Source organism: Podarcis raffonei, chromosome 1 (genome assembly GCF_027172205.1).
Source record: "Podarcis raffonei isolate rPodRaf1 chromosome 1, rPodRaf1.pri, whole genome shotgun sequence".
Classification (NCBI taxonomy): domain Eukaryota; kingdom Metazoa; phylum Chordata; class Lepidosauria; order Squamata; family Lacertidae; genus Podarcis; species Podarcis raffonei.
Genome location: NC_070602.1, coordinates 83,592,258 through 83,616,953, shown reverse-complemented (window position 1 = coordinate 83,616,953; position 24,696 = coordinate 83,592,258). Strand labels below are relative to the sequence as shown.

The 24,696-nt window shown below is 45.2% G+C and overlaps 2 protein-coding genes across 7 annotated transcripts in view; one reads left to right on the top strand and one right to left on the bottom strand.

The window, feature by feature from the left end:
- TCIRG1 (T cell immune regulator 1, ATPase H+ transporting V0 subunit a3) overlaps positions 1 to 15,383 on the top strand; it is a 32,041-nt gene extending 16,658 nt beyond the window's left edge. For all 6 annotated transcript variants that reach the window (XM_053400041.1, XM_053400051.1, XM_053400070.1 and 3 more), the window contains 7 exons: positions 757 to 875; positions 7,933 to 8,146; positions 10,433 to 10,546; positions 10,862 to 10,978; positions 12,482 to 12,599; positions 13,312 to 13,483; positions 13,889 to 15,383. In XM_053400041.1, coding sequence (XP_053256016.1) covers positions 757 to 875; positions 7,933 to 8,146; positions 10,433 to 10,546; positions 10,862 to 10,978; positions 12,482 to 12,599; positions 13,312 to 13,483; positions 13,889 to 13,970 — 936 coding nt within the window. In that variant the 3' untranslated portion in view covers positions 13,971 to 15,383. The remainder of the gene's footprint in view (positions 1 to 756; positions 876 to 7,932; positions 8,147 to 10,432; positions 10,547 to 10,861; positions 10,979 to 12,481; positions 12,600 to 13,311; positions 13,484 to 13,888) is intronic.
- A 245-nt stretch (positions 15,384 to 15,628) lies between these two features.
- TBX10 (T-box transcription factor 10) lies at positions 15,629 to 22,214 on the bottom strand. The gene is made up of 6 exons (XM_053400090.1): positions 21,909 to 22,214; positions 19,749 to 19,920; positions 19,114 to 19,269; positions 18,310 to 18,377; positions 17,290 to 17,378; positions 15,629 to 16,197 (listed from the first exon to the last, which is right to left on the bottom strand). Exons 1-6 carry the CDS (start codon positions 22,184 to 22,186, stop codon positions 15,923 to 15,925), a joined length of 1,038 nt encoding a protein of 345 aa, XP_053256065.1. The 5' UTR covers positions 22,187 to 22,214; the 3' UTR covers positions 15,629 to 15,922.
- Positions 22,215 to 24,696: the final 2,482 nt, after the last annotated feature.

The following is a 24,696-nucleotide window of genomic DNA, read 5'->3' as shown; positions in this document are numbered from 1 at the left end:
TGCACTCAGCTCTCACCTGTGGCTCCTAGAAGCTGTTGACATGTGACAGTGGCCACACCCCGGGTAACGGCTGAACCACATGAGGGTAGCCAGTGAGTCTCAAACCCTCAGTGGGCTAGGGACTTGTTTATCCCCTGCATGCGAATCCAGAAAATTGAGCAGATGAGACCAATAGTGGTAAGGAAGACTGTTTCTGCACATGCTGTAGAGGGAAATGAGGGGCAGATCAGGCTTATCAACCTGGGAAGGTTGCCCATCTAAGAGAAGGAAAGCTGATCCTTAACCACCGTTGCCTTGCGGGATATCTTCAGGAGAAGAAAAGGCTAAGGAGTAAACCCTACACAAATCCAGAGTGGAGTCCCTAAGGCGGTTGGATGGTGTCTTGTACGTCTCCTTCTGGCAACTCCTGCAGCTAAGCTGGTGCCAAACGTATCACTCTGCTTTCCTTCGGAGCACATCAGTGCGGCTGAGAGGGGGTCTGGTTGTCTGGGCAACAACATGGGAGGCAGCAGTTACGAGGAGGTGTTCTCTCCTCATCCCCTCTTCTAAAATAGGTTCACACTGTGTATTGAGTGCAGCCTTCTGCAACCTGGTATAGTTTTGGACTACAATTCCCATCTGCCCTTAGCCAGCATGTCCAGTGGTCAGGGCTGATGGGACTTGTAGTCCAAAATATCTGGAGGGTTCCAGGTTGGGGGAGGCTGGCTTATCATGTATGCGTGTTCTTGATTCTTCCCTTCCATGCCTGTGACTCAGATCTGGAGCCTGGCCATCAACCATCTCACCTTCTTGAACTCCTTCAAGATGAAGATGTCTGTGATCCTGGGCATTGTGCACATGAGCTTTGGGGTCTGCCTTGGCATCTTCAACTACATGTAAGTACTGGGCTGGTCCTCCACCTGCAGCTGCTCCTGCGAGGGACGCGAAGGACCCCTCTGGCGCCATTTCACCCATTGATTCCTGCCAAAGGAATCCTGTCTTGCTTTCAGCCAACAGATAGGAATTCAAAAAGGGGATTAGACAAATTCATGGAAAATAAAACTACCAGTGGCTACTAGCCATGATGACGTCCATTGTTGGAGGTGGGAAGCCTCTGTATATGTAGTTCCTTGAGTGTCCCTAAGTGTGCAAAGGGCTGTTGCACTTGGCTCCTGTGTGTGGTTTTCCCATAGGCATCTGGATAATAACTCTGCAAGCAGGATGATGCACTGCATGGAGCTCTGGCCTGACCCAGCAGGAATCTTCTTTTTTTTATATAAGATATTTATTAAGATTTTTTAAAGTATTACAATAAAAATGAAAAAAAAAATTAACAAAAATACAAAATAAAAATAGTTAAAAACACACAGATTTTCCATTGCTTATTTTCCTTTAGCTTGTTTCCCAGACCTCCTCATACCTCCCTTTTTTGTATTCCACTTCAATTTGTTGGTTCAGCAAATCCTTACCATTAGATTTTTACCTATTTATAACCCTTTTTTCATATTCTCTTAAAGCATTACAGCTGGAAACCACTTAATTTCTATCCAACATCATTCTAACATTCATTAATTTTAGAATATTTCTGTAGATAGTCCTTGAATTTCTACCAATCTTCTTCCACCGACTCTTCTCCCTGGTCTCAGATTCTGCCAGTCATTTCTGCCAATCCCATATAGTCCATCACCTTCGTCTGCCATTCTTCCAAAGTGGGTAGATCTTGTCTCTTCCAATACTTTGCAATGAGTATTCTTGCTGCTGTTGTAGCGTACATAAAAAAAGTTCTGTCCTTCTTTGGCACCAATTGGCCGACAATGCCGAGAAGAAAGGCCTCTGGTTTCTTCAGGAAGGTATATTTAAATACCTTTTTCATTTCATTATAGATCATTTCCCAGAAAGCCTTACTCCTTGGGCACGTCCACCAAAGGTGAAAGAATGTACCTTCATTTTCTTTACATTTCCAACATTTATTATCGGGCAAATGATAGATTTTTGCAAGCTTGACTGGTGTCATGTACCACCTGTATATCATCTTCATAATATTCTCTCTTAAGGCATTGCATGCCGTAAACTTCATACCTGTGGTCCATAACTGTTCCCAGTCAGCAAACATAATGTTATGTCCAACATCTTGTACCCATTTAATCATAACAGATTTCACCGTTTCATCCTGAGTATTCCATTTCAACAGCAAGTTATACATCTTTGACAAAATCTTAGTTTTGGGTTCTAACAGTTCTGTTTCTAATTTTGATTTTTCCACCTGGAAGCCAATTTTCTTGTCCAAATTATATGCCTCCATTATCTGATAATAATGAAGCCAATCTCGCACTTTGTTTTTTAGTTTCTCAAAACTCTGCAGTTTCAGTCTATCTCCCTCTTGTTCCAAAATTTCCCAATATTTCAGCCATTTGGTCTCCATATTGAGCTTTTTCTGGGCTTTTGCTTCCATTGGTGACAGCCACTTTGGGGTTTTATTTTCCAATAAGTCCTTATATCTTATACAAACATTAAACAATGCTTTCCTGACGATATGGTTTTTAAATACTTTATGCGCTTTGACCTTGTCATACCACAGATATGCATGCCATCCAAATACATTGTTAAAACCTTCTAAGTCCAAAATGTCTGTGTTTTCCAGAAGCAGCCATTCTTTCAACCAGCAAAAGGCTGCTGATTCATAGTAAAGTTTAAAGTCTGGCAGGGCAAATCCACCCTTTTCCTTTGCATCAGTTAATATCTTAAATTTTATTCTGGGCTTCTTGCCCTGCCAGACAAATCTAGAAATATCTCTCTGCCACTTCTTGAAACAGTCCATCTTGTCCACAATTTGCAATGTTTGAAACAAAAACAGCATTCTAGGCAATACATTCATTTTTATCACAGCAATAGGACCCAACAGTGAAAGCTTCAAGTTCGACCAAATTTCTAAGTCTTTTTTCACTTCCGTCCAACATTTTTCATAATTATCTTTAAATAAGTTCCCATTTTTGGCTGTCATATTAATCCCTAGGTATTTCACTTGCTTAACCACAGTCAAGCCTATCTCATTCTGAAACCTCTCTCTTTCAATCAGTGTTAAATTTTTCTCTAAAACCTTAGTTTTTAACTTGTTCAGTTTAAATCCTGCCACTTGACCAAATTCTTGAATTAGTTCTAAAACCCTTTTAGTACTAGATTCTGGCTCCTGTAACGTCAATACTAAGTCATCTGCAAATGCTCTCAGTTTGTACTGTTTGGCTCCAACCTGTATACCTTTAATCAACCGGTCCCTTCTAATCATATTCAGCAGAACCTCCAGGACCGATATAAAAAGCAATGGGGAGATTGGGCACCCCTGTCGTGTCCCTTTTTCTATCTTAAATTCTTCCGTCACCACATTATTTACAATTAATTTAGCCTTTTGTTCAGAGTATATTGCACCTATACCATTTTCAAAACCTTGGCCTACCCCCATCCCCTGTAGGTTCTTCTTCATAAGATTCCAAGAGATGTTGTCAAAAGCTTTCTCCGCGTCCACAAATATCAGAACTGCTTTAGTGTTTATATTCACTTCTAGTTTTTCCAAGATATCAATTATGTTCCTCAAATTATCAGACAAGTGTCTTCCCGGGAGAAAGCCCGCTTGGTCTTTATGAATCTCTTCCATCAATACTTTTTTCAATCTCTTGGCCAAAATGTCAGCAAAAATTTTGTAATCCACATTAAGTAACGATATAGGGCGGTAGTTCTTAAGCTGAGTCTTTTCAGTCTCTGTTTTCGGTATAAGTGTAATATACGCCTCTTTCCATGACTCTGGTGCCCTTTTCCCTTCCAGAATTTCATTGCAGACTTCTTTCAAAGGTTGTAATAGCCACTCTTTCAAAGATCTATAATATCTAGAAGTCAGCCCATCCGGTCCTGGAGATTTGCCCAATTGCATATTTTGAATAGCACCTTCTACTTCCTGTTCAGATATTTTATAGTTCAACATTAATTTGCTTTCTTGGGAGATTTTTTGTAATCCATTTGTCTTCAAAAATCAGTCTATGTCCATTTCTTTCTGTAGCCCTTGTGTGTATAATTGTTTAAAATACCTCTGGAAACAGTTTCTAATCTCAATTGGGTTATGTATGTTCTTTCCTTCCACTTCTAAGTTTGTAATAGTACTTAATTTTTGTCTTTTTTCATTTGCCAAGCCAGCAATTTCCCACATTTGTTAGCTGATTCAAATGTTTTTTGTCTCATTTGTTTAATTTTCCATTCTATTTCCTGATTCATCATTTCCATATATTGTACTTGATATAATTTTATTTCTCTCAAAATCTCCTGCGACTTTGGTTTTGCTCTCAATTTCTTCTCACTTTCTTTTATTTTCTCCAAAATTTTATCTTTCTTCTCATTTTGAATTCTCTTCTTTATTGCATTCTTTTTTTTTATTAAACAGTTTTTATACTCACACAAACATAACATAAAAACAGCAAATACATAAACAAACAAAAACAAAAACAAAACAAAAAACAAGTATCATTTCATATCTTAATTTCATATACCTTTCTTCCCCGACTTCCTCATGCCTCCCTTTTCTGTATTCCAGATTCTAATCAATTATTCAGCAAATCTTCCCTTATTTTACTTTAATTTTAAGTTAATCTTCCTTATTCTCCTTGTCTTAACCATTACTAATAGTAACCATTTACTTTCCAGTCCAACATCATTCTAACTTTCATTAATTTTGTAATATTTCTTTAGATAGTCCTTGAACTTTTTCCATTCTTCTTCCGCTGCTTCTCTTCCCTGGTTTCGGATTCTGCTCGTCATTTCTGCCAAGCCCATATAGTCCATCACCTTCATCTGCCATTCTTCCAGTGTGGGTAGATCCTGTGTCTTCCAGTACTTTGCGATGAGTATTCTAGCTGCTGTTGTAGCATACATAAAGAAAGTTATATCCGTCCTCTTCTTTATTGCATTCTGTTGTATCAAAAACCCTCTCATAACAGCTTTGCTTGAGTCCCAGATTACTCTTTTTTCTACATTGGTATTCATATTTATTTCAAAATAGTCTCTCAAAGTTTTTTTGGGCCTTTTTATACACTTCTTCATCTCTAAATAAGGTGTCATTCATCCTCCATCTGAAGGAGCCAGTTGATATTTGCTTCATCTCCATCCTTACAGCGTTATGGTCGGAGCAAGTTTTTGGGCAGATTTCCACTTTCTTTATCTTTGGTGCCATTCCTCTAGTTACCCATATTTGGTCAATTCTAGTCCATGTCATCTTGGCTTCAGAAAAGAAGGTTCCCTCTCTTCCCAAGGGGTTCTTTATTCTCCAAATGTCCACTAAGTCCATATTGTCTGTCATCTCAAAAAATGTTTTTGGTAGTCTACCATCCTTGGTAACTACCTGTCTTTGTGCCTGGTCCATGTTTGTAGATACTACTTCATTCATGTCCCCCATTAAAATCAGATTGTAATCCAAATAGTCCAATAAGGTCTCATGCAACTTTTTAAAGAATTCAGATTTCCCCTCATTCGGTGCATAAATTCCTACAATCAGAAATTTCTCTCCTTGAACTTGAATTTCAATTGCCAGAAATCTTCCTTGTTCATCTTTAAAGATTAATTTCGGTAATAGTCTCTCCTTTGCATATATCACAACTCCTCTTTTTTTAACTTTGTCAGATGAGATAAACTCCTGTCCCAATCTCTTATTAATAAGTAGTTTCCTGTGTAACCTTGTAATCAAGTCCAATTGTTCCTTTTTTAGTAAATGAAAAACACTTTTTCTCTTCCGAGGAGAGTTAAGACCGTTACAATTCCAACTTAAAAGTTGCAGAGCCATGATGGGGTTACTTCGCTTTGCCTCCGACTGCACCAAGTGTCTGTTCTTGTTCTGTCGATGGTGTCTCTTTCTCTGGACCGTGCAATCCAAAAGATAAGTTTGCTATGTCTAGTATTCCTTTTTCCAGTGCTTTTGGCTCTTCTCCGGATTCCGCTTCTTTCTGTAGATCTTCTTCGTGATCTTTCAGAAACCTGTCTTTATCATTAACTGATCTTATTTTTATCTTTCTTCCTTTGTATTTAAAGGATAGGCCTTGAGGAAATTCCCACCTAAAGAGAATTCTATTTCTTCTCAACAGGGCAACTAGGTCTCCGTAGTTAAGCCTTAAGTCCAAAAGATGTTTTGGAATGTCCTTAAATATCTCCACACTTGGGTCGTGAATTTCCAAAGTCCTTTGATAGTGCAGGTTCAAAATTTTGTCTCTCTCCTCTTTTGTTCGAAGAGTAATCAAGCAGTCCCTCACCTTGTTCCTCCTTTGTCCTCTTCCAAGTCTAAATGCATTCACTATCTTAAATTCTTCCTTCCCCAAGTCCTGTTGCCAAAAATCTGTAAATTCCTGTGTAAGAAAGTCAGCCAGATTATCTTTCTCACGTTCTGGTACAGCCCTGATTCTTAAATTTCTTTGTTTCTCTTTCAATTCAATCATAGACAATGTCAAACCGTGGTCCTCCAATTGCTTATATACTGGTGGTATCTTCTCTTGAGTAGCAGTTGCAATATCTTTTGCTTCTTTAGCTATCTTTCGGGTCGAAGCAGATTCCTGTAATAATTTTTCAATAGACTCTGTATTGGTATTCACCTTCTGTCCCAAATTATTAATGCTTGTAGTATTCAGGTCAATTTTAACTGATGCTTCAGCTACTTGTTTATTTGTCTCAGCTACCTGCTTAGCTAAATTTTCCAAAGATTCATTAATTTTTCCAAGTGCATGTGCCAAAACGTCTTCGGACGACATAACTTTTGGTTTGACCTGTGGAGGAGCAGCCCCTGATGTTCCAGATGCTCCAGATGTTGAAGCCCTTCGCTGCTGCGCAGTGTCTGTCCGATAGTGTCTGCCAGACCTAGTAGTTTTTTCCTGCGCCAGCTCTGACTTTCCTCTCCCATCTGCCATAACACTCTCATGAGAATTCAAGGTCGATCCCACAGTTGAAAGTTTGTTTTGAAATGGAATTTTCCTCTAACCCAGTTGTTATTGTAACAATGTCAATCCTCCTCTGGGGGGACACAGTAACAGCCAAAGCTTGCAACTTTTAAAAACAAAGATAGTCCTTATAAGTCCCCCAATTCACTTAAAAACAACAGTTTCAGTGCACTTAGACAGTTACTTTAAAACCAGGAGAAGTCCAGAAACACTGTATCTCTTTTGCAGAGCTAGCTGTCAAAAGTCCTCTGCTTACCGATAGGCTTTCCACTGAGCGGATTTCCTTGTCTAGGGGCAGTCCGTTCCCAGGTTTTAGGCAGCAGATTTTAGCTTCCTTTTCCCCTTTTTTTGCAGGTAAATACAACTCAAACCTTCCCCCCTCCTCTCCTGCAATTCAGAGGGGAGACCGCTTTCCTGATGTTAAGATTTAAGTCTTTTTCCAAACGTCTTTCCAAGTTTCCGCTTTACAGTCTCTTTGCTTTGATCTGTTTACAAGAAAGGAAGGCAGACTTCCTGTTTATACCTTCCCGCTTCGGTGTTGAATTAACTTGTTCTTTCTCCTTTTAAATCCAATTTAATCCTACTCACGGGTAGTTGCTTTCAAAGTCCAATTGTCCCAGGAAAAAGTCAGCGCTCTCCGATAACGGCTGTGCGGCTTCACTCCACGGAAGAAGCAGTCAACTCTCAGCACCGCGCCGCTCACCCTGTCCCGCTCCGGAGCCCTTAAAAGGGTCCCTTCGCAAATTGGGGGGGCGCAAATGGTGCCCGCCGAGTCCCCACGTTCACAGGCTTCCCCCGCCTGTGATTTTTAAAGGGCCCCTGCTTTGCCGCAGCGGTAAGACCCGATCCCACGGAGCTGATCCCTCCGAGACTCAGAGGGAATCCGCCATTAATGATGGTGCTGACCCGGAAGTCCTCCAGCAGGAATCTTCTTATGATCCTGACACATTTATTCTCATGCTCCCTCTGTTGCTTGCTCGTTTCCTTTTTACAGCCACTTCAAGAACTACTACAAGATTCTCCTGGTTTTCGTTCCGGAGATCATCTTCCTGCTGGGACTCTTCGGCTACCTTGTAATCCTGATCTTTTACAAATGGCTGGCGTATGACGTCTCCGATTCCCAGTCTGCTCCCAGCATCCTCATCCACTTCATTAACATGTTCATGTTCTCAAATGATGCCGATAACGTCCCACTCTTTAACCACCAGGTAACATTTTGTGGCGCTGTGCTTTATCTGTTGGGTGTCTGATGAGTGTTGACATCCAGCTCCTCGGGTGTTTCTTCCCCTGCTCCTCTCCCCATCCTGCTTTGGGGAGGGAAACGTTCAGGACTTGTAAGGCTGGCTGAGACAGAGCAGATCCAGTAATCAAGGGGCGGGGAATCTTTTTCAGGCTGGGAGACACATCTCCTTCTGGGCATGCCAGTGGTGGGAGGGGCTAGAGGAAAATTGGGCTGAGTAGCAAATGTAAAAATTGTACCTTTGTATAGTAGGCTAGGCGGGTGGCGCTGTAGGTTAAACCACAGAGCCTAGGGCTTGCCGATCAGAAAGTTGGCGGTTTGAATCCCCACCACGGAGTGAGCTCCCATTGCTCGGTCCCTGCTCCTGCCAACCTAGCAGTTCGAAAGCACGCCAAAGGGCAAGTAGATAAATAGGTACCGCTCCGGTGGGAAGGTAAACGGCGTTTCCTTGCGCTGCTCTGGTTTGCCAGAAGCGGCTTAGTCATGCTGGCCACATGACCCGGAAGCTGTACGCCGGCTCCCTCAGCCAGTAAAGTGAGATGAGCACCGCAACCCCAGAGTCGGCCACGACTGGACCTAATGGTCAGGGGTCCCTTTACCTTTACTTTACCTTTACAGTAGGCTAGCTTTGACACATACATCTCTCTGTGTCCTCCATCCATACAAGTATGAGGCATTGTTAGAGAAGGGCACATTCCAAACACGTAAAAAGACTTGGAATGCCAAGCCACACAAGGTGTGTGGCTTGGGGAAACTTCTGATGGCCAATAAAGAGGGGGGGAGGCCCGCATTTGCCCACAGGCCTGAGGTTCCCCATCAGTTTACAGCAGAGTGGGAGAATAGACTATACCCAGATAGTGGGTTACCCACATTATCTACACTACCCAGTGGCCCAAATAACATTGGGTGCTGGTGGGCTTATAAGAGAAGCTTATGGGAAAAGTCAGTTGAGGTGGCTTAAGCCTGCTTTACTCAAGTATGTTTATCATTTGATAACCTGCCATTTGATGAAATGCTGCTAAATCTGAGTACTGTCTTAGTTGAAATACGCTGTGTTCTAATGTGAAGGTTTCATTGACCTGGGGTGCTTCATCTCTGACGGGTGCTTCACAAGGGCAAGCCATCACTTGATGTAGCCACTGAGTGATGAACGTGCATGTGTGAATCAGCCCTGTGCAAGGAGGCACAGACCCACAAGGTCACCAGCCAGTTGGTCCTGGGGGTGTAATTCCTTTCTGGCCTTGAACACAGTGATCAGTTGCAAACCTGAACACAAAAACAAAACCCAACTGCTGAGGGCTCCCTGAAAATGTCATTTACCTGTCTCCTGAAAATTTCCGATGTGTTCAAAATCCCAAGTCCATTTTATGTCTGAAGGCTTTCTGTGATTATTTTTTAATTGCATTTGCTGTACTTTGAAGTTGTTGTTTGCCTACACAAGCAATTTAAAGTTGTGTGGAGTAGTCTAAATATTACAATGGACTGCATTCTTGAGCTTTACTGAGCAGTGCCTCATTGACATGCATAGTGCTAGTCACATCATCTTGCTTGGGTGGGGAGTTGGGCACCTTGGGACAAATTACCAGGTTTGTTGCCTTTGTTTCCAGCTGACAAGACACTTAGGTGTCGCGCTTTGGTTTGCTCAGTTGTAATTTTATTGGCAAGACTGCATCACAGCGGGGCTGAAGACTGATTGGGAAACAGGAAGGATCCTCACCAACCAAAGCCCTATAAGGATGGGAGCTGAGGCAGAACAGGGAGAGGAGATGGTGGGAGAAATGGGCACCATAGGCACATCCCTTTTGTGAGTGGCCCGAGTCCCAGTTTTTAAGACTGGGCCTGCAATCAGTGTTTCCTTTCTGCCCAGTGAGATCAGGCGTGGTCTGTGGCTTTGTACTATGGCTGATTATGATGATGTTTCTGTGTGGTTATTTAATGATTTGTTGCAGTTGACTGGGGTACTTTCTTGCTGATGTATTGATATCATCTCATAATACTACATCCAAAATGGATTCCTGAATTTTGCTGGGTTTTTGTTTCTGTTCTATTTTGAACTGTCCAATGTTTTGAGGTGTTCAAGGTGACAGTGTGGTTTCCCACCCCCACCCCATTTCTGTGGGTTGCAAACTACCTTAAATGCACTCATATAGAAAGGTGTCGTATCAGTTTAGAAAACTAAATAAAAATGTATTTGGCTCGCTCCCAGCTTGCCTTTCTTCTGGCAAGCTTGCAAGATCTTTCTCTTTCACTCCAGGCCCTGGTGCAGACAGTGTTGGTGGTGGTAGCCCTGGTCTGTGTGCCTGTCCTGCTGCTGGGGACTCCCTTGTACCTCTGGAGCCAGCACCGACAGAAGGCCTCTTTGTCCAGGGTAAGACCCCTCTATATGACTGGGCCTTTCTATATCCCAGCCCCCTTGTTGGGTCAGGGTCTGTGCAGATATGCATTGAGGTCCTGGTACCATTAGGAGTGGGGCACTAAAGCTCGAGGACTGAGTCTGAGGATGATCTCAGATGGCCACCTAGATGCCACAAGTGAAGCTGTGTGTCATGGGAAGGATTCTGTGGAGGAACAGTGTCACTTTTAACCTTGTGGGTTCAGGATTGTGATGCTTGAAGCCTTTCTGTGTGCAAGGATGTCCAATCCCCCCCCCCCACTGACCAATGTGTTTCTGGGATGCTTGCAGCACAATCCCTCCAGCGCAGAAGAGCGCCAGCCTCTGCTAAACTCTCAGGAGCCAAGCAGATCCGTGAATGTTGCTGAGGACGATGTGGATTGTGCCAAATCCAAACAGGAGTTGGAGGTAACTTTCTGTCCGGGAGGTCAGGATTCTGGGACGTGACTCCCATTTTCACCACTGAAGTAAATTATGCAGAAGTTGCTGCTGAATGCGAGTGGGTTTTTTTGTTTCTGTGTAAATTTAGAATCATTTTGTAAAAAAAAAGATATGGGGATAAAAGGAAAGTTTGAAATGTGTGGAGTAAGGGAGGCAATAAACACAGAAGATTGGGGGCTGGCGCTGGTTCAGTTGCAAAAAAAGAGGGGTAAATAGGCCTGGAAGCTACACCTTCTGAGCTGAAAAGTTGGAGTGAGTTGGTGGTGAAGCAAATACACCCTTCATATGCTCAAGAGCCCCATCCCCATTTCTCATTCATTCACACCTTCAAAGACTGACCCTAGACGAGAAAAGATCCCAAGGGATGAACAATAAATCCAGCTGGGGGGCAAATGGAAGAAGTTAGAAAAGGCCACGTTCAGAAGCAGGTAGGCTTGTTCTTCCTAAGAACAAGGGCTTGAAGTCCTCAAATATTGTGCCTTTGCAGGGGCTATTCATAATAGCACCTTCTTAAGACCTCTGTTGTTGAGAGAGGCTACACAGGTGAATTATTGGAGCTTGTCTGGATGAGGTTAGAGGGGATGCCCTCTAAGAGCAACCTGCCTGGACTCTGCTCAGAACTGCAGGCCCTTTCTTTGCTGCTGTTCAGGGTATTTAAAAAAACTAAACTTGGCTGAAAACCTCCAACTTGTCGTGGCATCTCAGATTGCCATCATATGGAAATAATGTTGAGCCTAGCAGCACTTCACTGGAATAAAAGGCTAGGGTCTCCCACGACACTCTTTGCAGGTTCTTTGAGTGTGCAGAAAAGGCTGTTTTTAAAAACAAAAACAAGCTACAGTACCAAGAAAAATGCTCAGAATCCGGCTTGGGAGTTTGGTTTTCCTTAGGAACATGTTTAAGGTGAAAAGTTCTTCCCATTTGCAGAAAGTGAGTCCACATATGCTCTCCACCAAGTCCTTAGCCTTAGACCAGGGCTGAAGAACCTGTTGTCCTCCAGATGCTGCTGAACTACAGTTCCCATCATCCTTTGGGAACTATTGGCTGTGCTGCCTGAGGGCTGATGGGAGCTGAAGGGCCACAGGGTTTCCCAACCCCCTGCCTTACACTCTGGAAGCAGCTCATGGAGGAGTGGGCTTTCATTTGAGTCCCTATGCTGGTTTAGAGTATTAGACTAATCCATGGGTAGGCAAACTAAGGCTGGATCCGGCCCAATCGCCTTCTAAATCTGGCTTGCGGACAGTCCGGGAATCAGTGTGTTTTTTCATAAGCAGAATGTGTGCTTTTATTTAAAATGCATCTCTGGGTTATTTGTGGGGCATAGAAATTCGTTCATTCCCCCCCCAAAAAAATATAGTCCAGCCCCCTACAAGGTCTGAGGAACAGTGGACCGTCCCCCTGCTGAAAAAGTTTGCTGACCCCTGGACTAATCCTTGCCACCCCACTGATTCTTGCCTTTCCCCCCTTCAGTTTGACTTCTCTGACGTGTTCATGCATCAGGCAATCCACACCATTGAGTACTGCCTGGGCTGCATCTCAAACACAGCCTCCTACCTCCGGCTCTGGGCTCTCAGCTTGGCCCACGCACGTGAGTTTCAGGGGCTGGGAGAGGAACGGGCAGAAAGCAGGAAGCACAGCAAGCAATTTGGCCACATAGACCTGGGGGAGGACGGTGGGCAAGATGTTTTTTTTGAGACCTCACCACATGATACAGGCATCAGGCCCCATTCCTGCACTGTTGGAGGCTCCTTTGCAGCCACTTCTAAAAGCTTTTGAGGGACTCTGCCCCAGCATGTTTGTGATGTGATTTAGATTTTTTTATGGCACTATCTTAGTCTTCAGACTGGAGCTAGCAATGTGTATTGCGATTGTGGGGTGCTTGCATTTGTCAGCTGCCTTGAGTGTCTTTTAAACATTAGGTGAGACATGTGTTTTTAAAATAAAGAAGTGCATTTTTGACTGGTGGATGTATTCAAGGCCTTTAGGGAACAGGAAGGGTTGTGTGTGTGTGTGTGTTAGCAGGTGGGGTTTTACATCAGTGCTAAGGGTGGAATTCAGTGATTGTTCTGTCAGCGCAAGCATTTCTGCTTGTCAGATAGAACAATCTTCCTACTCCAAGCCCCCAAAGATGCTTCTGGGGCTGGGGAAAACCCCATAGCACTAGCAGGACTCATTGTACTGGTTCCCATTAGTGCAGCTCCTCAGTTGGATCCAGCCTTGGGTGGTCTGAAAGGGAGGGGAAAGGCTGTTTGGCCACTCTACTGCTCCCTGACAAGTCCTGCACCCATCCTTCTCCACAGAGCTCTCAGAGGTCCTGTGGACCATGGTGATGAGGAACGGCCTCCATTTTACGGGCTACAAAGGTGGGGTCCTCCTCGTCCCGGTTTTTGCCTTCTTTGCGGTACTGACTGTGGCAATCCTGCTGGTGATGGAGGGGCTGTCGGCTTTCCTGCATGCCCTGCGTCTGCACTGGTGAGAGACACACATGTATATACCCTCTTTCTGTCAGTGAATCCTGTTCGAGAGCCGCTCTCTCACTTGGCTTGCTGCCGTGGGCTCTTTGGGGCGGGAATGCGGGAGATAAATCCAGTCAATCAATAAGACTGCCAGGTGCTTCCTCTCTGAGCGCTGAGACCCAGGTGGGGTTAGAGGTGTGGGTGATAGAGGACTCTCCTCCTCACGAGGTCAGGAAAATTGTTCTGTGTGAGAGGGAGGGACCTGGAGTGGCAGAGTTTATTTCTCCTTCCCCCACCCAACTGTGAATCAGGCTGGGACCTGCCTGTTTCAGGGATTGTGTTACTACTGCGATTAGTGCTGCAAGCTGAGAGCAGTGCTTCCGGATCTCGACTTGACCACTCTTGTGCTGTTGTTTTTCAGGGTGGAATTCCAGAACAAATTCTACACAGGCTCTGGGTACCGGTTCACCCCGTTCACCTTCACTACAGACATCTGGGACTAAGAGAGAACGGACTTCTTTCTTCCCAGAGAGCAGATGTACTGTGTGCCCTCATGAGCCAATTGGCTTATGCTGTGTTTTTTTACATGAGCGACTGTCTCTTGCTTCCTGCTTTCTACCACTTGTGCCTTGTGTCTGACCGGAAGGTGTGGCAGAACTTTAATTCCCCTGACACGCACCTTTCTTGGGGAAGGAACTACCTGCTCTGTCCCCGTCTGTCTGCTACAATTAAAGTGAGGTCCTTTGCTGCCTCACTGCCGGAATATCAGTATTTAGGATGGAGTTCTGGAATTCAGGGTTTATCAAGCCACGTTCCTTCCAGTTCTCGATCCTTATGACTTGCAGCTGAACCAGCCTGCTTTGTGCATATCTCTATAGCCGTTAAGAGTTGCTTCTGGGAAAGAATGGGAAGCTGCCTTAAGGAACATCAGAATATGGATACCACTCACTATATGGGTGTTTTTACAGGGCTACTAGGTGGCACTGTCTCTCTTCTTGCTTCATCCCTGTTTGCTGGGGTGCAGCCTTTCTGATGCACATCAGAGGACAAGAGGCCCGGCCCCAGGCACTTGGGCCTTCTGCTTTTTCTAAATTTACTTTCAATTGCAGTTGGTGTTGTCATCCAGGTCTGAGACTCTCTTGTTTCCCTGATGGAGAGCCTGGAGTTGACATTGCATCAGCCAATGCATGATGTGGGGCTGCACATTAGAGCCAAGCCCTCGGTGCATGCGTGTTTTTGAAAGGACTGTCTACCTGTGCTAGCAAGCTAGCTGATACGCTGGGAGCTGATGTGGCTTGCAATGCCTGTCTTTTCCTCATTCATGCTCTGTTTTACCAACTGCTAGCAAAATCCACCAACAGTTGGGGACAACAGCTCTGTACAGGTGGAAAACGGAGACTTAAGTTGCCAAGGGCAAGAGAGGGGCTCCTGCCCTGGATTCAGGGGCGCCTACTATAGGGGGCTCTGAGTCTCTGAGCACCCACAACAAATTTTTTGTTGGGATTCACACTGCAGGACCCCCCCCCCCCCCAACTTCTGAGGTCTCACGAGGAGGTCTCACGAGGCCCTGGAACCTGACTTCCAGTGCCACCGGAAGTCACTTTCTGAGGCCAGGGGGCACGTGTGACATGATGTCATGCCGCATGTGACATCATGATGTCACGAGCACTGGGCACCCATAACCTGGGGCCCAAGTTGGCTCCCCTGCCTGGATTGCAGAACAAACTTCCTTCATACTGAAGGCACAGCATGTCATGGGCAGGACTCAAGACTCAGGCTGCCGTTGAAGAGAAAGACAATGCTTGTGAGCAGGCTGCTGAGAACTCTGTGCTTTAAAAGCCCTCATAAACTCTTTGTCGCCGTAGCTACCAAATCCCACAATAAAGACAAGATTCTTAACCTTCCCTGCATTTTAATACTCTCCTCTGAGTTTATTTTTGATGCAAAACTGGTTTAGGATTTCTGATTTGTAGAATTGGGTTTTCAGCCATTTTTTCAGTGCTGAGGGGTTTTGGAATTGGGGGACAAATTGCTTTACAATGAGATGAGGAGCAGAAGCAGTTAGGAAATAGCCAGTATCTCAGCCAAGTATGTTTCTTACACCTCACCAAGCTTCAGCCTGGACTCTGCACCCCTCTCAAAGGAGACGGATACTGTACCCAGCCTCTATTAACTGTTTAATTGTCCATATACTAGGGGACAATAAGTTAGAAATTACGTTTGCCTCGGGTGGGGAAGAGGGAAGGGTACCAGGGCTTGAAGGTACCATCCACAAAGTGCCCTGGAAGTTAACAGAGGAATGGACTAGACCTCCTTAGCAGGCCATGCAGCGATGGATGCCGCATGAGGAGAAGGTGGCCCTGAGGCGAGTCCCTGGAAGATAGGTTCAGCCTTGGGGTAGGTTGGGGGGAGAGAGGAGGGAACTGCCTGATCTGTCCGCCGGATCTCTCTTCCTTCACTGTTCATAGTCCCCGGCAGTGTAGATGTTGAAAGCGTGGAAGCTGGTGGCCCGGCTGCTGGGGAGGGCGTAGGGCGTTGCCCGGGAGCGGGCTCCCACGTAGATGCTGTGATAGGAGAGGTGCTTGTAGGGCAGGGCCCCTGATGCTTCACTCAAGGGTCGTCGAGCAAGGCACATATCTGGGAGGGTGGCGGGTGTGACCAGGGGTGGGTGCTGCAGCTGGGAGGCTTCTCTGAAGAGGGATGGAGGGAGGTGATGATTGCTGGCAAACCCTAGAAAAAGAGAAGGAGCTTAGAGCTGAATGACTTCCCTGGCCAACCAAAGTCAGTCCCTACACAGCATGACTCACTCCTGGAAATATTTAAGTCTGCCACTTCTTTTTCTGATCCTGCCAACTCAATCCATTCTGTTAATCAGAATGGAGAAGACTAAGCCACGAGTGACTGAGAAATTTGCTCCAAACTTCCACCCCTGCGGTTTACCTCCATTCAAACTCACTAAGAGCCCAGGATCTCTGCAGACTATGCCATGGCTTATACTATACCACGGCGGCGGCTGAAAAGCTTCTCTCAGGTGGTTGTGGCTCCATATTTGTAGCAATATCGTACGCATACACTAACTGCATGGTTTGCCTAGGTCATGTGGTTGGTTTCTATACCTATGGTTCTCTCAGTGCAGATGTGGCACTTGTTTAGAAGGTGACCATGCCACCTTGCTGAACAATGTAATTGCTACTCGCATGCTCTACTGAGATCTCACAGAGAACTGCATGAATATGACTATACTGCAGTTAGGAAAACAAAAAAACCAAACTGCATATGAAGAAAGGCATAGTGAGCAAAATATCCAGAAGATCATAGGGTGAGCAAGGGAGATATTATTTGTTTGTTAATGGCATTTTTATACCACGTAATATTTCAGACATCTCCAAGATGTTATACTACGTATTTTTGTGTTTCTGTATTGTAAACCACCCTGTTATCCTTGGATAAAAGGTGGTATAGAAATAAAAACAAATAGAATTTAAATAAAATAAAAATAAAAGAGATGTCAAAGGATACAAAGAGTACTGAGAAGCTGCTCCCTAGTCACTGGAAGCCCTTACTTTGCAGCATTCCCTCTCATTAGAAATTATTGCATGTATGTTTCTTAGCTAATTTTTGCACACATAAGCATTGGAAACTCAAGGGACAGGAGAAAGTTGAGATTATTAGCATCAAACATTAAGTTTGTGCCTGAGAAAAATCTGGACCAAAGTCAAGAAGGAGACCCTGCCATCTCTCCATAGCCCCACCATGCCCTGTACCTTCCCATGGAGTTCTCTACATGCAAGGCTTACTTACCATTTGCTTTTTTCACCTTACCCTTTTCTGTGGTTTCTTGAAGCTGGGCTAAGGGAGCCGCACCTCCATTTCGAGATAAGCAGCCTAATAGTTGTCCTGGTGAGCCGGGCCTAGGCAGAAAAACAAGACATGTACTTCATTGGTGATGGACTTTGTGGAAATAAAACTCAAATAGGACAGGCAGAGCTATAGAAGGTGTTACTGGGAGTAGTCCCAGACTTGGCTGCTTCTGTTCTCACTACCGTTATCCCATCTCCTTTTGCTCCACTCAGTAGAGTAGCTGGATGCTAAAGAGGACAGGCCTCCTGAACCTTTGTTTAATAGCTGTGCAGAAAAAGGAATTTCAGCCTGTGTAGGTTGCTACACATACCAGAATTCTCTCTTCTGTGCACACATTAAGGGGCCACAAGCCTTGTTTTCCTTGGCATGTGGCCACCCTAGCTATTCAGGTGGCACACAGATTGTCACATACTGGCCAAGAATTTCCAACCCAGCGTTTGTTTCTAAAATGCATCTTCTGCCTGTCTTCCCCACTCAGAGTAATACTTCTCTAAAGGTACAATTTTATATAAACTTACCTGGTAGAAAGCACCCTTGTATTCAGTGGGGCTTGCTTTTGAGTAGCCAGGCATAGCAGTTGTGTATAGCTTGCCATAAGTGACCAGCAATGTCATATAAGTGAGTGGGTGGGCGGGCTGGTGGAGGGATGGACCTCTCACTTCCATTGCTAGTCTGCTTGGTTTCCATGCTTCCTGTGGAGGAAGGGAAATCTATCCCTGAGTTCTGTTTGCCTGTTTGGTAGAAGACAACTTTGATTTTACAAGCCTGCTTAAAAGGCTTTGGAGGAACAGCCAAATGGGAAACAAAGGCTGCTGGTCTTAGCCATCTAGAAGCTAGTAACTTTTGTGGGCTTATTTACAAGGCTGATGTGTATAGGATTGCAGCCTGAGAATGGAAATTGCTCTGTTTGCAGCTACATCGCATAAGAGGTTTATCCCTCCACCTGTGTTTGAGAAGGCAGTGCCATGTGCGGAGACTTACCAGTCATCTGGCTCACACTCCCGGAACCCTTTTGCGAAGGGGTTGCTAGCAATTTTCAGCTGTGTGATCTGCCGAGAGAGTGAATGAGTTTTCAAGTACACACATTTTCCCTGCCGCTCCCTCTCTTGCTATAGTGGAGCTGTTGCTCTAACTACTTCCTGAGAAAGCAACACCAGCCATGATGTTACTACTGTGGTGCATCCCGATCTATGTCACGACGCTATGAAACTTAAGCACACTGCTGGGAGCTCTTTGAAAGAAGAGCAGGACACATGTATTTAGCATTCAATCCCAGGACATAGCGTTGAAGCTAAGCAGGTCTGGGTGTGATTAGTACCTGGATGGGAGACGATCTGGGCACTACAAGCATGCCACTTTGGATTCTATGAGGGATATAGGTGGGATGTACAAAAGCAAAATGGATATTTGTACATTGATTTCTCCTTGTACGTTCGCTTTTTATCCTTACAACAATTCAGTGATATAGGTTATGTTGGTGACTTAAGGCTACCCAATGCACTGTGTAGTTTTACAGATAATGCCTTCTCAATTCACAGCTATCTCTAAACATTACACCACATTAAACAATTAAAGGCAATTATTACGGCACCGTGAAAGATGCATTAGGAATGCTGCACAGCTTGGATTGCACAGCAAAAGGTGTCAGTGGATGTATAGATCTGTTTGCTGGCCTCCACCAGCCACACTTAGTCCTGTCCCAATCCTGATTCTCTCCAATAGGCCAGCTCTCCCATGTGATACTGACCAGTGTCACCAGAGGGCTGTGCATGCGTGTTCTCTCACCCGGTGGTTCTGATAGGCTGTCACTGCCATGAACTGAGTCTCCGTGAAGATGAAGGACTTGAAATTCTCCTGGGCGTAGCGCTCGCTATCTGGCCGTGGATCTACCACCACCACATGGAAGCGTGGTTGGTACCTGTGCATGGAGTTCAGGATGATCTGTTTGATCAAGACAAAGCAACATTTCAGATGGCTGTTCAATACATGGGCTCTCACTTAACAACTCTCTTTTACACACCCAGGAACATCAAACGACTCCCACGCCCCATGCATATTCCACATGCAAATGTATCCCCTGAGTGGTGCACAGTGTAAGTGGGAAGACCCATAAATACACTCACACTCTTGCAAGTTGTTTTCATTTTAAGTAGTAGGAACATAGGAAGATGCCTTAAAAGGGAGTCTCTTCAAGCCCTACCTGGAGATGCCAGGGACTGAACTTATAAATACCACCAGGTTACATTTATTATGTTACATACGATGCATATTTTTATGCTCACTCCCATTTTTCTGAGATAGGAAAGCAGTGTTAACCCTGATTTGGTTTCCCTCCCTTCAGGTACAACTAAGTACAGTGCCACCAGGTGACTAAACTGTATAATGACACTATCTGCAAAGACACTGCACAATTAACTTACATGGCCATTGTCATCCATCAGGTTGTTGGTGAGCTTCAGCTTGTCAAAGGAGACAATTTGCCTCATCCACTGGCCTCCCTTGGCAGGGGAGTCAGGGTGGAAGTGAACCCGGCCAGGTGTAGCAGGATCTGCCTTGCCAGCTACCAGCCAAGCGGAGCTGTGGAACGCGTATCTGCAGGGGAAAGGGATTATGTTGAGGCAGGCCCCTTTCTTCCCTACCTGATTGAGGACCTGCAAGAGTTTGGGTGGGTCTACTACGCTTGCCTTGGTGTGCAGCTATATATAATTCCAAACTACAGTTAAGGGGGGGAATTCCAGTTTGTTTTGTTGTGTATATAGAATTCAAGCATATTTTTATGGGGCATTCTACAGCAAGGTAAAACAAGAGGCAGGATTCATCTATAGCAAACATTCAGATTGAGAGGCTTAACATCCATGAAAATTTCTGAGCAAGCATTTTCAGTGCAGGGAACAGCAGAAGCTGCAAGGTCAGAATAGCAAAAAAGGAAAATAAACAGGGAAATTGGAATCTTCACATGCAGTACTGCATGTAACATATTGCATTTTATCCTTCATGTGCATCATAAGTTCAGAGACCATCTTGGCCACCACTAACTAATTCCAGCCCAATCCCCTGTATGTTCTTGGTGGGCAACAAATACTGGCAAGACGTCACATTGACGAACCGTACTTCCCTCACCCAAAGTGGTCTGATGCCAAGTGCCTCTGGGATTGGCAACAGAGAGCCAAACCTGGCCAGAGCGTTAATGCAAGAATGCATGCTGTTTTCCTGCAGAAACTTTCCACGTGCAAATCCCTGCTACATATTACGTGGTGCAGAAAACTGCTGGGCTGTTTTGTGTGTTGTTAATGGTTTATCAGGGTTTTCTTCTGGCTTGAAACCCTTCTGCATTCCTTCTGTAGTTTCCTCTCCCCTCCAATCTCACACATCCTCATTCACCAACCCTTAAACTCACTACACACATTCAAACTCCAAACAATACGAGAAAGAGAAATAAAATAAATAAATAAATCAACCATGGCACTATTAAAGATAGTAAAATTAATTTTAAACCTCCCTCAATTAAGTTGCTTTAACTGTTGTAACCCACCCTGGGACCTTACGGTGAAGGATGGGGAAGAAATCTCTCTCTCTCTCTCTCTCTCTCTCTCTCTCTCTCTCTCTCTGTGTGTGTGTGTGTGATGTCTACTTCAAATCTATATATCTTTTTGTGTTCTACCAAACAGATGAGTCCTGGCTCAGTGCAAGGGTGGAGTTGACTGTATTCCATTATTAGGCTGCTCTCCACCCCTTCTAAAGGGTCTAAATAGCACTTAGTTCCCACTAGGGATAGTGGTTAATTTGTACAATTAAATCCCACCTGGAAGCTACTTCTCATAACTCTGATGGGGTCAAGCGGTTACTGTGGGGTAACTTAGTGATGAGGGAAGTAGTGCCTTTTAATTTTGATATTTCCTTTATTACTACATTCCAGGGCAAGATTTGAAACTTGATTCTGGAACAGAATCTCAGCTCAATTTAAGGCTTGATTCAATTAGCACTCTACACAAAGGGCACAGATTTTTTTATATTATTCCATTCATTTGATCAACGTAGGAACCTGTACATATCTGGAATACAGTGGTACCTCGCAAGACAAAATTAATTCGTTCCGCGAGTCTTTTCGTCTTGCGCGGTTTTTCGTCTTGCGAAGCACGGTCAAGTCGCAACTGCACCTCTTCAAGCGGTTTTAAGAAAAAGGAAACAAACTCGCAAGACGTTTTCGTCTTGCGAAGCAAGCCCATAGGGAAATTCGTCTTGCGAAGCAACTCAAAAAACGAAAAACTCTTTCGTCTTGCGAGTTTTTCGTCTTCCGAGGCATTCGTCTTGCGAGGTACCACTGTACAAGAAAACAGCAACAAGCAGATCCATGTAATAAATCAACACATCTACTGCAGGTTTAAAAAGTCAGGGTGCCTCAGTTCACAACTCCCTGCTCCTACCACTGAATTTATAGAAATCCTTCCATTAGCACTTATCAGGCCTAGCCACACGCCATGCCTTTTGAGTCTCACTGGCGCCTAGCTTGCTCTCGCTGGCTGGCTAACTAGCAGAAATGGCTCCAAACTCATTATCCCAGAGCCAGGCCCAGGCCATACCGGTATCTCTTGTCGTCCAAAGGCACAAAGTCCATGAGCAGCACATAATCAGCCAAGGGATCCATGCCGGATATCTTCACCTGGAAGGTGGGGAACATCCTCCTGCCACAGGTAGAAAGGAGTTTGCCAGGTGATTCTGCTTTCCCACTGCCCACTAACCTCCATCTTACCCAGGGTAGGGCAAGGGTAGCCAACTGTGTGTCTTCTAGATGCTGTTGGACTCTCCTCAGCCCCAGCCAGAATAGCCAGCGGTCAGTGATGTTGGAGACTGGCAACATCTGGAGAACATCACATTGGCTACTGCTGAGGGAGATGCCCAGGGCCTTTTGCAACAGGCTACACTAGCTTGAGGCAGAGTAGGGATGGTCTGCAGTCCTTAGAGCAATGCATTGTGGTGGGAAGCCCACCTCAGGCTTTGTTGTAGGGGGCACAATAAACACCCTTGGATCACACTTTCCCTGATGGTACACAGAGAGTTGTGGTACAGTTTGTAACTGTAGGAGTTTGCTCCATTTAAGTAGCAGACCTGCACATTGTTTTGGGCTGTGGTCCTGGGAGTTGTCTGAAATATAATCTCCTTCCCTACAAACACTCCTGGACATTAAGAACAGCAGAGGGGGCTCTACTGGCTGTTCTGCTGCCCTCAGAAACTCAGAGTGGAGATGGTCCAGGAGAGGGCATTCTCTGCAGCAGCCCCTAGGTTGTGTAGCTACCTCCTCATATAGGTGCGCCTGGCAGTTCGGCTATACAATTTTCAGCAAATGCTGAAGAGGCACCTCTTTACCCTGACCTTTGACACTTGAAATATATAGTTTAAACATCTGATTTTGGTGTGTACCTTAAGGTGAAGGGCAGATAAATAAAAACAATGCCAAATGCCTGAATAAATGGGTATTCCATTATATAGGGCACATTATTAAGGTCATTGTAATTTGGTGTTCCTCCTTAATGTTAGACTAGTAAAAGCTAATAAGGATTATTGTAGTTCCTGTTTAGTCGCTTTATAGATCAAAGCTGTGTTTTTAATCCTTAATCCTTGGACCAAAGAACATTATACCTACCGCCCTGCCTTGGTGACAATCATCTCAGTGCCAAGGCTATTGAACTCCTCCCAGAGACTCCTCATCTCCAGTTGCACAGTGACGCCAGAGACACACTGGTTTTTCCTGGCCAACTGGGAGCTGACCCCTTGCTTTGCTGCTCCCTCCACTTCATACTGCTCAAACTCTGGTGTTGTCGCCAGCAGGCATGGTGCTCCCACAGGGCTTGGTGAGAAGGGGCAGCCATCGGACGTCAGCACACTCAGGCTTGCGGCGATGAATGCTGGGGATGGAGAGAAGGACAACTGGCATAATGACTATATTATGACTATGTATGAACACAGGAGGCTGCCTTACAATGAGTCAGACCTTTGCTCCATGTTGTCAGCACAGACTGAAAGCAGCTTTATTAGATTTCAGACAAGGGGACATTCTTAGCCCCACCTGGAAATGCCGGGGATTGTTCCTGTGAGCCGTTGGCATGCAAAACAGATGCTCTACCACAGAGCCATGCCCCTTCAGCTCTGACATGAATGACTGTAGCTCAGGAACCGTCTGCCAAAGGAGGATGCTGACTCTGAGGCTACTCCTTCCCTGCAGTTGTTTCAGGCAGAGCCATAGCTATGGCGGGGAGCACTAGCTAGGTTCTTTGCCCTTGGTGAAGCATCCAGAAGGGTGCCATTGAGGCTCCCAGCCTGTGTGTGTATGCAAATGTGTTGGGGGTGCCAAACTGGGATGAAATAAAGTTTAGTTTCACCCCTGGCTTCAGGGATACAATGAGGGCTCAGCCCCCCAAAATGACTATTGGGGGAAAGAACTGGGCTCAGAGGTATCACACCAGAAGGTCCACATGCGTGGACTGTCTTTGAGCCCAACTCTTTCCTTCTTCCCAGTCTGCAAGAGGGGTGGCGGTAGATGGCTGACTGGCCTCCCTAGAGTAAGGGCTCATCAATGCTTTCCTTTGCTCCGTGCTTTCTAGGCACTTGTCTGGGCTTTCCAAGTCCATCTCCGAGCAGCTGGGGTGACTTGTCCTGGCCCTTTCCCCAGGAAAACCTGTGCTTTGCCACTGAATTGGAGCAAACAGAAAGCCACGGAAAACCCAGTTACCGTTTGCTCCAATTCGTTGGTAAAACACCAGGACAAAAAGCAAAGCAAAGCAAAACAAAACCCTGCTCGGACAAAGACCTGGAAAACTCAGACCTGTGCCTAGAAATGTGACACAAAAGGGAATGTGGATGGACCTAATTCTGCCCATGCACCCCATACCGTGTCTCCTCAGACCCATGGCTAGTACCTGCTTTCCAGTGGCACAAGAGAAGAGTATGGCTGCCCTGCATGCTCTAGGCAGTTTAGAGAGGACACCAGAGTTCAGTAATCCAGCACTCCACCCCACTGACAACCCACCTGACATCTAGTTTGGTCCTGTAACTCACTGCCAAGGCCAGCTCTCACATATAACAGGGACTGGTGTTGGTGGGGTTCTACTTCAGCCAGCAAAATGTCTTGGCTCTGCACTTAATAATATTGCTACAGGACTGCTGTCTGCAGCAATCAGTGTATTGGGGCTATGCCACTCACTTAACCGCTCTGGCTGGGTCAACAGAATATCGGCGCAAACGTGCCAGTGGAGCCCATCTGGCACTCCTGCCAAAGCATCTATACCACCCGGGCATTGTCTCTGCCCCTCACCATCTTGGTATGCTGTGGCAGCTCAGCCAGAGGGAGATCAGGCGAGTGGCGCAGCCTCA